The sequence below is a fragment of the Triturus cristatus genome, chromosome 4_2 (assembly GCF_964204655.1).
Source record: "Triturus cristatus chromosome 4_2, aTriCri1.1, whole genome shotgun sequence".
Classification (NCBI taxonomy): Eukaryota; Metazoa; Chordata; class Amphibia; order Caudata; family Salamandridae; genus Triturus; species Triturus cristatus.
In genome coordinates this window covers 731,529,274-731,544,683 of record NC_140586.1, presented here as the reverse complement: position 1 = coordinate 731,544,683, position 15,410 = coordinate 731,529,274, and the positions used below count along the sequence as shown (strand labels likewise).

Sequence of the window (15,410 nt, the reverse complement as noted above, 5' to 3'; positions counted from 1 at the left end):
TAAGTAGCATATGATGTGCTGTATAGATACGTCTAGAGGGTTGATTGTGTTATGGCAATAAACAACAAATCTTTTCCACTTTGCAGCGTAGCAGGCTCTAGTGGTAGGGCGTCTAGCTTCTCTGATGATGTTCATACAGTCAGGGGGAAGGTTAAGGTATCCGAATTCTAGGATCTCAGGAGCCAGATCGCAAGGTTGAGCTGAGCTGGGTCCGGGTGTCTGATCTCTCCATGGTTCTGGGTTAGGAGGCATGGTGAGAGGTGTAACTTTTGGTGTGGCACTACCGAGAGTTCCAGCAGCGTGGTGTACCACGGTTGTCTGGCCCATGTTGGAGCTACTAGAATCAGTGTGAGGGAGTGCTGTTGTAGCTTTCGCACCACTAATGGAATTAGTGGGAGAGGTGGAAAGGCGTACGCAAATTTGCCTGACCAGTTCATCCATATCGCATTGCCTTTGGACAATGGGTGTGGGTATCTGGCGGCGAAGCTTGGGCATTTTTTGTTTTCGTGGGTGGCGAAGAGGTCTATCTGTGGATGCCCCCACATCTGAAAGAACGGGTGAAGAACCTGCGGGTGAAGTTCCCACTCGTGGATCTGCTGCGTTTGTTTGCTGAGCAGATCTGCCATGGTGTTTTGGACTCCTGGGACATGTTGGGCTAGGAGAAAGATTTTGTGTGGAATTGCCCATCTCCATATGCTCTGTGCTAGTTGAGAGAGCTGTGGAGAGTGTGTGTCGCCTTGTTTTTGAATGTAGTACATGGCCGTCATTTTGTCTGTGCGAATAAGGACTGCCTTGCCTAAAATCTGTGTCTGAAAGGATTTTAGGGCTAGAAAGATTGCCAGTAACTCCAGATGGTTGATGTGGAGTAGCTTTTGGTGCGGAGTCCATGTGCCGTGCACTGTGAGGGGTAATAGATGAGCTCCCCAGCCGGAGAGCGATGCGTCTGTTAGGATTATTTGTGGAACCGGGTCCAGGAATGGTCGACCTCTGGAAAGAATTGTGGTGTTCCACCACTGCAGAGAGCGATGGGTGCGACCGTCTACCAACACCAGATCTGTCAGTTGCCCCTGGGCCTGGTTCCATTGGCGCGCTAAGCACTCTTGGAGTGGACGCATCTGGAGTCTTGCATGAGGCACTATGAAAATGCAAGAGGCCATCATCCCGATTAGTTGCATAAACACTCTTGCTGGGAGAGAGTGTTGAGGTATGAATCTTTGACGCAAAGCCTGAATGCTTGCAATCCTGGCAGGATTGGGGTAGGCTATGGCTTTTGAGGTGTCTATGGTGGCACGGAGGTATTGCTTTGTGTGGGATGGTATTAGCTGGGACTTTTGGTGGTTCACCGTGAAACCTAGCTGGTGAAGTAGTTGGATTGTAGTGGCGGTGTGATGTACACATTGGTTGTAGGACATGGCTTTTATTAGCCAGTCGTCCAAATATGGGAAGACGTGAATGTGCTGTCTTCTGAGGTGTGCCGCCACTACCGCTAGGCACTTGGTGAATACCCTTGGTGCTGTTGTGACCCCGAATGGGAGCACCTTGAACTGGTAGTGTTGCCCGTCCACTACAAATCTGAGGTACTTTCTGTGAGCATGGTGTACCGGAATGTGAAAGTATGCGTCTTTCAAGTCCAGTGTGTTGAGAAAGTCGTTCTGGGAGAGTAGCGGAAGTACCTGCTGAAGTGCTACCATGTGACAATGGTCCGAATGTATGTATGTGTTTAGAGGCCGGAGATCTAAAATAGGTCGTAGAGTCTCGTCTCTTTTTGGTATCAGAAAATATAGGGAACAGACCCCTAAATTTTGCTGATTGGCGGGGACTTGTTCTATCGCATGTTTTTGTAGGAGGGAGATTACCTCCTGTTTTAGTAACGTGGAATGTTCTTGTGACATTGGGCGTTGCCTGGGTGGAATGTTTGGGGGGGGTAGATGTCAATTCTAGGCAGTACCCTGAACGAATAATTTGGGTCACCCATCTGTCTGAGGTGATGGTCTCCCAGAAGTGAAGGAAATTTTGTACCCTGCCCCCGACCGGAGTGGGATGGTCTGGAGGGAGCAGGGGGAAGTCATTGGGTAGGCGGTGTGGCAGAGCGGGCGGTATTTGTTTTGCCTCTGCCTTTATTGTTATTGCCCCTATAGCCGCCTCTTTGATAACCCCTTGTGAAGGTGGATTGAGCAGGGGATTTTTAGGAAGTGGACGCGCTATCTGAGGAGTAGCCTCTGGCCGTACCCCGAAAGGAAGAGCGGCGAAAGAAGCGCCTAGGAGGGTGTGACTGCAGGGCTCCCATAGATTTTGCCGTATCTGTGTCCTTCTTCATCTTCTCGAGGGCCTCATCTACCTTTGGGCCGAATAGATGTTCTTGATCAAATGGAGGATTTAAAATGGAGGCCTGTTCCTCAGGTTTAAAGCCTGAAACACTCAGCCAAGCATGGCGACGGAGGAGGACGCTAGTGTTAATGGCCCTGGAGGCTGTGTCTGCTGCGTCTAAGGCACAGCGTATAGAGGTGTTAGTTATCGTCTTACCCTCTTGAATTAATTCATTGGCCCCATTTTTGTATTTTTCTGGGAGATGGTGCATGATGGTTTCTAGTTGATCATAATGCGCTCTGTCGTATCTGGCCAATAGTGCTTGAGTGTTGGCGATACACCATATATTGGCTGCCTGTGACGCAGTGCGCTTTCCTGACGCGTGCAGTAGCTTTGACTCCTTGTCAGGTGGTGGTGCTTCGCCTGACGCCTGGGAGTTTGACCTCTTCTGTGCAGTGGAGACCACTAGGGAATCTAGTGGCGCTGGCCCTTTGATATAGGCAGGATCTGTGGGGGCAGCTTTATACTTTTTCTCTATGCGTGGGTTAATGACCCTAGCCCTGACTGGGTCTTTAAAAACCTCTGGCGCATGTTTTATTACCCCCTTGAGCATAGGTAGTATGGAGGTAGACCTATGTGCGGTATCAAAGGTGTCGAGGAGGAAATCTTCCTCTACCGGGTCAGTGTGTAGCTCTACCCCGTGATAATGTGCCGCCCTCTGAAGTAGGTGGTGAAAACCTAATGAGTCTTCTGGTGGAGATGGCCTGGATGGATAAAGGTCATCTTGTGAGACATCTGGAATGTCTGGATTATTATAATTGTCCCATGGGTCTGGGGATCCTGTAGGGGTGGGGTCTTGTGGCACATCCTCTGGATCGTAATATGGGTCCCCCTGATCATCATGGTCTGGAGACGGGGTCGGGGAGCGATGAGGCAGGGGTGGAGAAGGCGGAGGTGGAGAGGGTGTAGGAGGTGGGGAAGGCACTCTGAAAGGGGAGGTAGCAGAGTCTTTCCTCTTTGGAGGTGGAGGCGGAGCCGGGTTGTCCAAATGTCTCTTTTTTAGAAGAGAGTGCCAAATGTCCAGTTTTTGGATCCTTGGTAAGTGTCTTTTGCAAGGGATCTGGTGTAAACAGTTCCTGAGACAATGTTTGTTCCGTCGGCGCCAAAGGTTTCGGGGCCGATGACTTTTTAGGCTTGTCGGTGCCATGATTTTTTGAAACCTCCGGTTTCTTGGTCGGCGCCGAGGTAGGCTTCGGCGCAGGAGTGTCGGTGCCGAGGGCCTTATGGTGTTTGGTCGGTACCGAAAGGCTGGGTTTCGACACCGAGGGCTTTGGTGCGGAGCTCGGTGTCGATGTAGAGGCCGGTCTCTTTTTCGGTGCCGACGTGTGTCTCTCTGCACCGCTGGCAGGTTGGCTTGAGCCCGAGCCGCCGGAAGGCTTATTAGGCTTCTTCACCGGGTCCAAAGGTGGGGTGTTTGAAGCAATGTCTTTGGTCTTGCCTAGGCCCGGAGGCGAAGGCGTGACCAAAGCCTTTTTGGGTGTCGGCGCGGGTGTGGGAGGGGGTATAGTACTCACGACCCTCTGCGCCAGAGGGATGTCCTCCACATCCGAGTCGTCGGCTTCGGAAGCACTGACGAGGTCCTCTTCGGTGTGCTGCTGTCCCGGAGCTTCGACGTCGTCCCCGAAGATGTCGACTGGAACGGAGGTCGAGGAGTGCGCCATGTTTCGTCTGGCCCTTCGATCTCGAATAGTCTTTTTCGATCTGAAAGACTTGCAGGCGGGACAGTCTCGAGCCTCGTGTTCAGGAGAGAGGCAGAGGTTGCACACCTCATGAAGATCAGTGTGGGGGAATTTGGACCCACATCGAGGGCACTTCTTGAATGGAGCTCTTTCCATCAGCTGGGACCGGAGCTTGGATAGGCCTGAAGGCCACCGTCGACGACTGGAATCGAAGATGTGTCGAAGAGAAGGTGATTGAGGAGATCAGGATCTGAACAATACCGCGATGAGCGAGGATTCCGCTTCGATCGTCGAACTGGAAATGTTCGGAACCGGAGCGCGAAGTATTACATCCGAGCCCGATGGCGGATAAAAACAATCTGAGGATGGAGCCGAAGCCCATGCGCAATACGAACCAAGGGAGGAGTCACCGACCTCGTGACTTCCAAAGACTTTCCAAGAGGAAAAACAAACTGCAAACATCCGGGCCCAACACCAGATGGCGATCTATGCAAAAGTGTGTAATCTGCAGCTCATATGCCTCGAACATACCTTTAGATTAGCCATCTCAACCGATCCTGTACTGCTTAACAATTCGGTGCTTGGGGAACACCCGCTTGTCTGCAGCCTTCTGCCAGGTATCGGACTGTCTCTGCCATCGGAACCCCAGTACCCAGCCCTTTGGGATGTGAATAAGGTTCTCAACATGTTCCTTTCCTGGCAACCTAATTGTTTTATTTCACAGAAGGAGTTGTCGGCTAAGCTAACCATGCTGCTCTGCCTCATTTCCTGCCGTTGTGTCTCAGACGTGGGAGCTTTGGATATCACAGGCAGGATGTTTACCCCTAATAGGGTGAATTTTACTCACCACAGGAGGACAAAGTGCCACACAAGAGTAATCCGTTATCCGGAATTTCCAGACTCTCCTAAGCTAAGTGTGGCCCGCTGCTTGAAAGCATATGAGGAAATGACTGAGGAATTCCATCCCCCGAGAGAGCGGCAACTCTGTATTGTGTTACGCAAAACTTTTAAGGCGGTTTCTTCTACCACGATAGCCAAATGGGTTAGATGGGTTATGCAAGAGGCAGGAATTAGCCTTAAAGATTTTGGAGCCCACTCAACTCGAGGGGCCATGGCCTCTAAGGCATTTGGCTTAGGTGCTCGTTTGGAGGACATCCTCAACGCGGCTGGCTGGTCCTTGGATTCCACGTTTAAGAGGTCCTACTTCAAGCTGGTGCTGGATATGGCTCACCTCGTAGTGAGCAATCTTTAAACTAGCATAATCCTCGCCTCCAGTCCTGGCATATAATGAAAAGCTTTCTAGCTAATGTAACAGAAAGTTTAATTTCTATTAAGGACTCGGACGCAAGGATTAACCCACCCTAGGGATTTCAGATGAAGATTGCCCTCCCCGTATCAGAGTAAGTAGAACAGTTTTAACACTGGATTGTTTGGGGGCAATAGTCAGATGTGTTTGCTTATTGTCTGCTTTCACCGATTTTGTCCACAGGCTTTGACGGATCCTGGTAAATGACAATGTCTTCTGTTTTTTTGTAGGATCTGATGCAAACAAACAAGATTCATTAAAGTGATCTATCGGCCGACTTCACGCTTCGAAAGAGGATGGAGAGCCAGTGGGGACAGAATATGTTGGACTGGAATGCCCCTGATTGGAGGCCACAGGAATGTTACTGACTGGACTGTTTTTTTCTTACTACTTTTTTCCCCAAGGGTTCATGGGAAATGTAGTAGTTATATGTTAACACTGGCTGCTGTTAAAGTGAAGAGAGAAGGGATAATCCTCGCCTCCGAGTCCTTAATAGAATTGCAACTTTCCGTTACGTTAGCTAGGAAAGTTTTCATTCTAGTGGACATCAAATGTACCGAATATAGCACCATCTTCACATGCAAATTATGTTGTTACAGTCTAAAGAAGAGATCTTCAAAATTGTTTTGATTGGAGCACCTTAAAGCAAAATATTTTTAAGTCACAGCCAGCCTTCAAAATTTTATGGCAAGGACTAGGGGAGAGATAGGGGCAGGACTGAGTGCAAGCAGCGGGGCTTATGAGCTCATTTCAGGGAGACATTTTCTGTTCTTATGATCCCTGACTACTGTTACGGGGAGTTTTAGCTTAGTACTCCATTTGTCTGCACTGTGGACCTTTCTTTGAGTGCCTGAAGAATCTAGAGCGTTGCCTTGATTTTCTTTACCAGTAGAATGACGGAACAAAGTCCGGAAATACTTTGCATGCCTTTACAACACATTTTTTTAGACCGCATATGCGTTTACAACGCATGTCGTTACCAAGTATTGTTTATATATATTAAAAAATGTATTTGTGGGGAGAGACCCCCCCCAACTTACCTTAAATGCATAGTAAATGCATGCATTGTAAGGACATACGTGGTAAAAAATACATGGTAATGGCACAACGTGGTACACACCTTGTTGTAAAGGCTATTTCCCTTCTTTACCACGTCTATTACTCTCTGAACTAGTGGTAGGATAGTTTCTGTCCTTAGACTTTGTATCTAATTGTTTCCGAATATATGTAGCTCTTGATCCTTCTCTATGATGAATTTTGATTATTCTTCGCATTCTGGTTTTCTGTTCCACTTCAAAGACTCCAAAAGCACATCCAAACTTTGACGTTGCTGCATGACTGTTGTTTAGCACAATCTGGTATCAATCCAAAGTATTTTATGTAAGCTACCAAGAGACCCCTTATCATACATCAGTACATCCCATACTCTGATCAAACATTATTACCCAGTAAACTGTGTGTTTCTCATCTTTATCCTGGCCTTTCTTCTTATAGTAAGCGCTAATGGTTTGCAGTTCCTATGTCCTCCCATTTTGACTTATGAACAGCACAATATCAACCTTTTCATGCATTGCCCCCTAATTCACCTGTCATTGCCTTCACTCCCCAACAACATTCTGCAGGCTTGACACAAACTGAAAAAGGCCTTCATCATTTTTTACCTTACAAAAATTAAATTATCTCTTCCAAATCCCACATGCTTGCTTGAATTGCAGTGGCGGCCGCCACTAGCAAACAGTTGTGGGTGGGTGGGTTTGGGGGGGTATGCGTGGTGGGTGTGTTTTAGTAATAATAAAAAAAATAACCTACCTGAAGCTGCCGGCTGCCTTCTTCCTGCTGTCCCCTTCCCAGTCCCAGCAGCACCTGGGACAGAGAAACAAGTTACTTACCTTCCGTAACTTTTATCTAGTAGAGACAGGATCTAGCCTCAGATTCCTTACTTAGAATCCTCCCCAGGCCCCAGACTGGATCTGGAAACTTTTTTCCCCACAGTACGTCTGCGTGCCGGCAGAGGGCATCAAGTGACTCCGTAGCAATGTCGTCCCCAGATGTAACGTCAGCAGAGTCCATATAACCCCTCTGCCGACGCGCGGTCAGTTTCTTCGTGACTATAACCTGCACTCAAAACGTGGTGCCACATACTGAAACCGCCTATTGGAGCAATGTGCCAAGACAATAGACCTCATGTGTCACCTATCTGTTGAATGCAAAAGAAAGAAGGAAACAGTCAAGAATGCAAGAGGTCCAAAAGACTCAATGCAAAAAGTAGAAACAGCAATGATCTTCTGCCCCTCCAAGAAATAGTCATAGCCACCAAGGTACCACTGTACTGAACGGAGGAGTATGCAGAAATGAAGTAGGAATGAACCAGCAACACAACTTGGACATCCCCAGAAAAGAAATCTCATTAGCTTAGAGCACAACAAGAATATCTACAATGGGACATTCCAAACACAGACTCAATATAAAGGAAGAAGAAACAAAAAAATAGTTTGAAGAATCTGTGGCTAGATCCTGTCTCTACCAGATACCTCGTTACCGAAGGTAAGTAACTTGTTCATCTGATAGAGACATCTAGACGCAGATTCCTTACTTAGAATCAGATACCCATGCCACACCACCCTTGGCATTGCAACAGTCCAGCCTATGGGAGATTAGTTCTGTACGGTTGTTCAAAGAGTCACAGCAAGGTATTTCTAGGAACGTTTAGCTGGTTGCTAGACATGCTTACATAATCAGTACAGTATTTCTAGTGGTTTAAGAACATTACTTTGGTGAAAACAGACACGCAGAGCCTAACATTCTCAACCACAATTTAGCAAATGTTACAAAATTGTAAATCATTCGAAATCATTTGATTGTGGAGCCCCGAGACAATGATTTAAGTAGGTTTGAACATTTTACTTTATACCAAAAGGTTAAAACTTTTGTACTTGGCAAAGTGTGCTTTTAAGTTGCAGGACGAAATATATTTTATGTGATCAATGATAAATTGTGGAGATTCATTTAAAAGGACCAAGACAGGTCTAACTTATTTGCTTTCTCAGACAGGTGGTATAAAAAGACAATTAAAAAATGTGGTTCCGCCATTGTATCGTTGTAACTCTATTTTAAATATAGAGAACTCTGAGAACAGGTTAATGAACAAAAATATTACTTACCCTTTGTGATAAATTTCAAACTTAATTCCTTTTGCCTGAATCACTCTCTTAAATCCTCTGTGATTTCGGTTTATGTTCAATTTGAAATGCTGATCATATTCTGGAAATTAGAAGGACCAAGTAGTATTTTAAGACATAGGTGACTCAATCTCAAATTCACAAAGAAACAAACATAGCAATATTTTTCAAAGAAAGTATGTGCATACAGAAGTGTATCATTTTTCTCAAGAAACATGACCACCCACGGAGATCACCAATCACTAATCTGTATTGGTCAGGTCATCTAAGACAATTCATTTTTGCCTCCACAATAAACTATGATATCAAACATCTGGCTAAATTTTCACCATTTGCTTTTGTCCCCAACAACCTTAACAACAAAGATATCTGTAGGAGGATGATATAATAATATAATACCTGTTGCTGCTGCCGCCTCTTGTTCCTCTTTGCCTGCTTCCAGGGCAGGAAGCACCCGGCTCCCCATAGCCAATCACAACGCTGCAATGCAGTGTTGTGATTGGTCTGAGCGCCGTGGTTCGGCGCTCAGCTAGGGAATGGGAGACTGGGCCTGAGACGGCAAGCCAAAGCGTCTTGCGCACTTGGAGAGGGCAAACCACTCATGCCCTACTCTGAGCAGAGCAGCCCCGTCCCTACCCAGCTGAGCAATGACAGAAAATAAAATGATAATAACAATGAGTTATTATCATTTTATTTTTTCCTTGTTGGCCTGCTTAGTGGGGCGATGCTCCTCTGCCTTAGCCGAGGAGCCGTCACTGCTTGTTAAGTGTAATGAAATACCTGATACAGCAATAGGAAAACTGTTGTGCTGATTAACACAAATTAGTTACTTTTAGTAATGATCCCATTGGTGCATATGCTATGTTTTTGCAGGTTGCTAGCTTTATGAATCACTTCCAGTTGCCAGACTGCATCCATAAAAACTCTTGTACTACGTCTCCAGATGTGGCACATGGAGTCAAGCTACTCCAGATGGGGCATCAGTCCTGCCACAGACAGGATGACAAAAGGGCCATACTGGGCGCTGCTCGGCACACTAAAGTTAGTTTGAATCATTTTTTATCATGCCCTTAGAAGTACGGGGATGAGACCAATGTAATGGAATCAACGGCACTGTAAAACAGCAGAATGCTAAATTGGAAAGATTTTAGGGAAAACAATAAACCCTGTTCTCAAAACGGGGAGGTGGACAATCTGCAGAAAAGAGGAGTATTCATCAGAAAGACTATTACTGAAGGATTTTAACTTTTTCTTCTAATGTAGACTTCATTCCACAGATTCCCTACATAAAGACCTAATTACCCCACCAAAGTAGTCCTGCAAAAAGAATGTTGCGAGGAGAGATTACAATAAAACCAAAAACATTTTCAGCACAGACCTGGCAAAATGCCAGACCTGACGAACTTGAAAGTAAAAGTATAAATGAGTGATGAATGTGTGGCTCGAAGCCTGCACCACAGCTCAGCAAATATCCAAAACCAGTTTGGACTGTGCCGAAGAAGCAGCCTTTGCATGGGCGGAATGAACTCTAATGCCTTCAGGCAGTTCTTGGCTAAAGCATAAAAGAGCTAAATGCAGACAACCATTCAGTGAGATGTAGTCCTCTTTTTGACAGCTTTGTCTATCTCGTGGCCAGCAAAGCAAGAAACAGCTGGCCATCCACATGTCAATACCTGGTCCCATCAATGTAGAAACTCACAGCCACTCATCCTTGGTGGCATTTGGAGGAAAAAGAATGCAGCTAGAGTGATGAACTGTCTGATGTAGAACAAGAGCTTTGGACTGAAGGTGGCTCTGGCGCAAAGCACCAATTTGTTCAAAAGAGGCAAGTGACTGATAGATGAAGTAGCAGAGTTGGCAATTCACTCACCTGGCATGCAGAGGTGATAGTGATGAGGCACACTGTGCTGAAAGGAAGGAGACAGAGAAAACAACTATGCATAGGCTTGTGACACCATCAAAAAATTAAGGCCCATATTAAAGTCCCATTGAGGCAAGATAAATGGCGAATGTTGAAATATATGACCCAAACACTTGAGACAAAACATCACAATGAGTGATCTAAACAATGAGGTCTGAGCAGGCAGAAAGAGAAAGGCCGAAGAAGGCCAACAAGTAAGCGTTGACCGTGCCGAGGGCCATACCTTGCTTGGGCAGAAATAGCATAAATATTAAAACATCAGGAAATGGGGCCCAAAAAAGACAAACCTGATCACTTGCACACCAAGCCACGAAGCATGTCTGGAAAGAATGGGCTTCATGGAGAGATGCCTAGCAGCCAAAATCATATTTAATATGTCAGAAAGCAAATCAAGGGCACTTGAATTGCTCCCTTCATTCTTCATGCATGAAGGTGTAGGCTGGAAATGTCCAGAGGTAGCACCCTGCTGCAATAGACAGACCTTCCTGAGCTGAAGCGGAAGGCAAACATTAAATGTCAGGAGACCTGAATACCAAACCCTCCTCACCCAAAATGGAGCAAAACATCAACTGCAGCCGATCTTGTGTCACTTTCCTCAGAACATGAGGGATCAAAAGAATGTGTGAGAACACACAGTGGAAAAAAAAATCTCATTGGATTATTAACTTCCACCAGGGTCCCCTCCCACGTCTATTGTAGTGCACAGAATAGGTGACACTAGATGTTTTGTGACGTAGAACACCACTGTACAGGAGGCAGACACTGCATGGCAAAGATCAAGTGGACCACTTTTGGATGAAGACACCACTTGTGGTCAGCAAAATGATGACTGATTAGCACATCCACTCTCGCATTGAGGGGACCCACTAGCGTAATCTCAACTTGGTATGACCGAATGCAACAGTCTCAGCACTTCCACAGAAGAAAGGAGAATGCCAACACCGTTTTGCTTAACTAAATACTACAATGCAGAAGTAATGTTGGTGAGACACTGAATGAAAGAAATGTTTGAAAGAAGAAAAGCAAAATTACATTTCACAGGGATATTCTGGGCCTCTCCATCACTGCAGAATGAGGAGAGCACTGGGGAGATCAATATCTGCTCCAATACAATCCTCCAACTCAGGGTCCACTGGAAGTGGAGACACTAATAGAATGAGTGAATATGTCACCTCGTTTTTGTGGCTTGAGCAGAATGGAGGATGCCAAAAAGCCGCTGATGAAGACTCAGAGAGGAAAATTGTGCTCCAGAAAAATCACTGGGATCACAGACTGAATGTACCAGACTCGCTGCAGAAGTGGGAATACCTCCATAGGATATTATAAAAGGCCCTGCCAATTGAAAACCAAACATTCTGTGGGATACAGCGGATTTTTTATGTAATCAAAAACCCCAGGTTGAAAAGTAGTGAACATCTGCAATGGTTAACGAGTCTTCAACATCCAGTCATCATGGTAAGGGAACATATGCCCCCAAAATGCACATCTGAGTTGTGACCACCAACATGACTATAATGAATACACGAGAAGCTCAAGCGAGACAGAAGGGCAGCCAATCCAATTGATAATGGGTTGACCCCACCATAAAGTGCAGATACTTTCTGACAGATCATCTGATCTTGAATTTTATATCTAGAACCACCATTAAATCTGTGGAGTCAAGGGAAGAAGTCCCTGTGGCAGCTAAAGCACATTGAACCTCTCCTTGTGGAAAAGGAGTTGAACAGCTGGAAGTTCGGAATAAGCCAAAGTCCATCGTCCTTCTTGATGACCAGAAAATAGAGGGACCATCATCCAAGCCCTAGCACCACTTTAGGTCTTGTAGTGAGGACATGGGGTTAAACTGCAGACATTGTTAAGTTAGAATAAGTAGTATATGCTTGGCTGCCATTCTGCCGCTTTTGCACACAACACTACATGGCTCTGTTCTCGTAAAATACTTTGCTGGCGCTGCTTCACATGAGAACTGTCTACCTTTCACATATCTAGCTGGGCACCGTGCTCTGTCTGTACAGCATGTTCAAGGTCGAATAACAATGTATGCTGTTGATTCACTTTGGTCAGTCCCACGCACATAGACAAAACATGAAACACAGCGGCCCAACTGAAACTCGGGTGCTTTTTAATATGGCATTACATGCATGAGAAGGCACTTGGAGAAAACCTTTCCAACATAGAAGAGCTGTGCTGATCCTGGGATGTAATTCATTGCATCTGATCTTGTAGGTATGGGGTCTTGCTGACAAAGCCCAGAGGTCTTCTATAATTATTCTGAACTAGCTTAGGAGCACGTGGAGGGTGCTAAAAGGCGCTATAGTCCAGTTTCCACTGTCATTATAATATGATTTCCCCTTTTGTGCTTTATGGAATTGTAACAAAGCTGATTATATTGTTCTTATGCATTTTACTGCTCGTATTAGCTAAAGTATTGCACCTTAAGGCACGTTAGTTAAAAATAAACATTTTAAACTATACAGTGTCTCTGATTACTCACGTTGTGGACAAGTATGAGTGTAAATTCTTGTTTCCCACTATTCCTGAGAGTTTACTAAGTCGCATGTTCTACGTTGTCTAATCATTGGTAACTTTGCTGTAGTACGGAGAACGAATGAGACACTATTGCTAGTAGGATTGGAGTTCTGGGCACTGAGGTGACTTTTTTGGTACACAACAATTCACCAAGGTCCTGGCTTCCTGCGCATAGTTCTGTGCATAAGCAGAATCCCTGCAACTGCAAGTTCTGTGAATGGTCAGCAAGAACCACTGGGACTACAGCAGGCTGAAACATGAAGTAGCTGTCCTGTTTGATCTGCAGGAGTCAGAGGTCCAAGGTTACGGCCATGTTAAGCACCCAACCCCAATAGGCAACTAGTTCATGCACAATTCCAAATTAAAGAGGTTTTAAATTGAGGGATCGGAGCAGGTGGGAATGCTGTTAGGTCTGAATAAAATAAAAACGTTTGCTGCTGGTGTATGGGCTGCCTTTGTAAAAAAGGCTGACTCAGTTAACACCCTTAAATTCCAGAATGGCTGGAAGAGCTACAATGCCATCTACCAGAATGGAGCCCCACAGAACATTCAACACCCCCGACCTGATCATTCTCACCCTGCATTGCCTCAAAAACTGCCAGGAGCACGGATAAGGTGTGAAGAAGACCACAGAGGTGCTGTTTTTGCTGACTGGCAGTGTTTCTCCCAAGCCACAGGTGTGGTGCCGAGTATTCAAGATCTCTTGCTGCAAAAGAAAGAGACCACAGAGAGCTCCCGAAACTTGGTCTGGCCAGTTGAGCGGACACTGGAAGAGGGGGGTGGAGTGCCGGAGGACGGAGATTTTCTTTCATCCAAACTACTCGGATGACTTCTAAGCCTCATAACATGCAAGCCTGGCCCTGTAAGAAATTGGCAAAGGACCCAGGGGTGTCTCTTGCATTCACTGTGGACCTGTAACAGGAGGGGTAACAGACCTTGCTGACAATAAACAATCGACAGGCACAGACAGGAAAGAAAATTAAGAAAAACAGAGCCCTCAATGGCTTCATGATACTAAAGCCTCTCTACACAACACAGAGACCGCTCATCACAACAGCCAAAGCAAAGTCCTACACCAACACCATCAATGAAGCCACAAACAGAAGTGTCCTACACCATCAATGAAGCCACAAACAGAAGTGTAACACTTTTGAAGACAATCAAGCACTGCATCAACCCACTACCAGGCCCACCATTCCTCCACTCCACAGAAACAGGCATTGCCATCAACCTCTTCTTCACTGGAAAAAACCCCAGAACATCCGACATCACATCCATATTACTAAGCTTGCTTCATCTCTTATGCACACCTCTTCCAAATGAACCCAGCAATGGTCATCTTTCAAAGCTCTATCACTAGCAGATCTGGCCAACATACTTGCCTCACTGAAAGTCACTTTTAATGAAGATGATGTCTTTTTATCAAATATTTCTGGGGACATTCTCTCACTCCTACTCACCAATGTCAATCCCTGACTGACTCAAGGCATCTTCCTAGAAGCTCTCATGACAGGCTAGATCATCTCATTCCTAAGGAAACCTACACTAGCCCCTAATGACCTGGACAACTACTTGACAATCATTCACTAACCATTCATCCACAAGATCCTAAAAAAAAAACAGTCTATGTTCAACTTCAAGATACCTTACACATCGGCGACGATGCTCCCCTGAACAATTATGAAGATGATCACTGCCTCCTGCTATTGCTGTACCTCCCGGCTGCCTTCGACACACCATCATATGCATCCTGGAGACTCAAATGGGTTTTACTAGCAATGTATTTCACTGGTCCTCCTTTTACCTTTCTGGCAGAAACAAGTTTGTTCAAGTGGACACCCCCAGGTCCCAAATGATACTTATCACTTGCAGAGCCACCTAGTGTTCCATACTGTCATCTTCAACCTCTGCATGAAGCTGCTTGGTGCTCTACTCACATATAACACTATCAAAACTCTCCAATATGCATGACAATATACAACTCTACTTGAAATTCTCCTCTGCTTCAGACATCCAATACCTCAAACACTGCATACACATCACCCAGACTTGGATATCTAGCAACTACCAGAAGCTCTACCCGACCAAGACAGAATTCCTGTTATTTGCTAAGAACAACAAACAAGAAACAATACAAACCTGGCCCAATGACATAAACCCTGAAATCTTTAAATCCCCACTTTCACTGAATGCCAAGTCACTTGAATTGACCCTGGACACCAACCTCACCCTCAAGAAATACACTGCTATAAAACACAGATGCCAGGTACTAGCTCTCTCTTAAAGTGAGCAAAACTGTTTCTTCCAGAAAGTGACTCCATACCTGATATTCAAGGCTTGCTCCATGGCCTCTCAGATTCCACACATCTGAAGGGTATCCTATACATCTGGCCTGAAAAAATATGTTCATGTCTCCTCCATCCTGATGG

The 15,410-nt window shown here is 45.7% G+C and overlaps 1 protein-coding gene across 1 annotated transcript in view; it reads right to left on the bottom strand.

Annotated features, from left to right (window-relative positions):
- Positions 1 to 15,410, bottom strand: part of CC2D1B (coiled-coil and C2 domain containing 1B) — a 654,195-nt gene that overhangs the window by 95,476 nt on the left and 543,309 nt on the right. Inside the window, exon 22 of the mRNA XM_085602619.1 lies at positions 8,514 to 8,613. Within this exon, the coding sequence (XP_085458745.1) occupies positions 8,514 to 8,613 (100 nt within the window). The remainder of the gene's footprint in view (positions 1 to 8,513; positions 8,614 to 15,410) is intronic.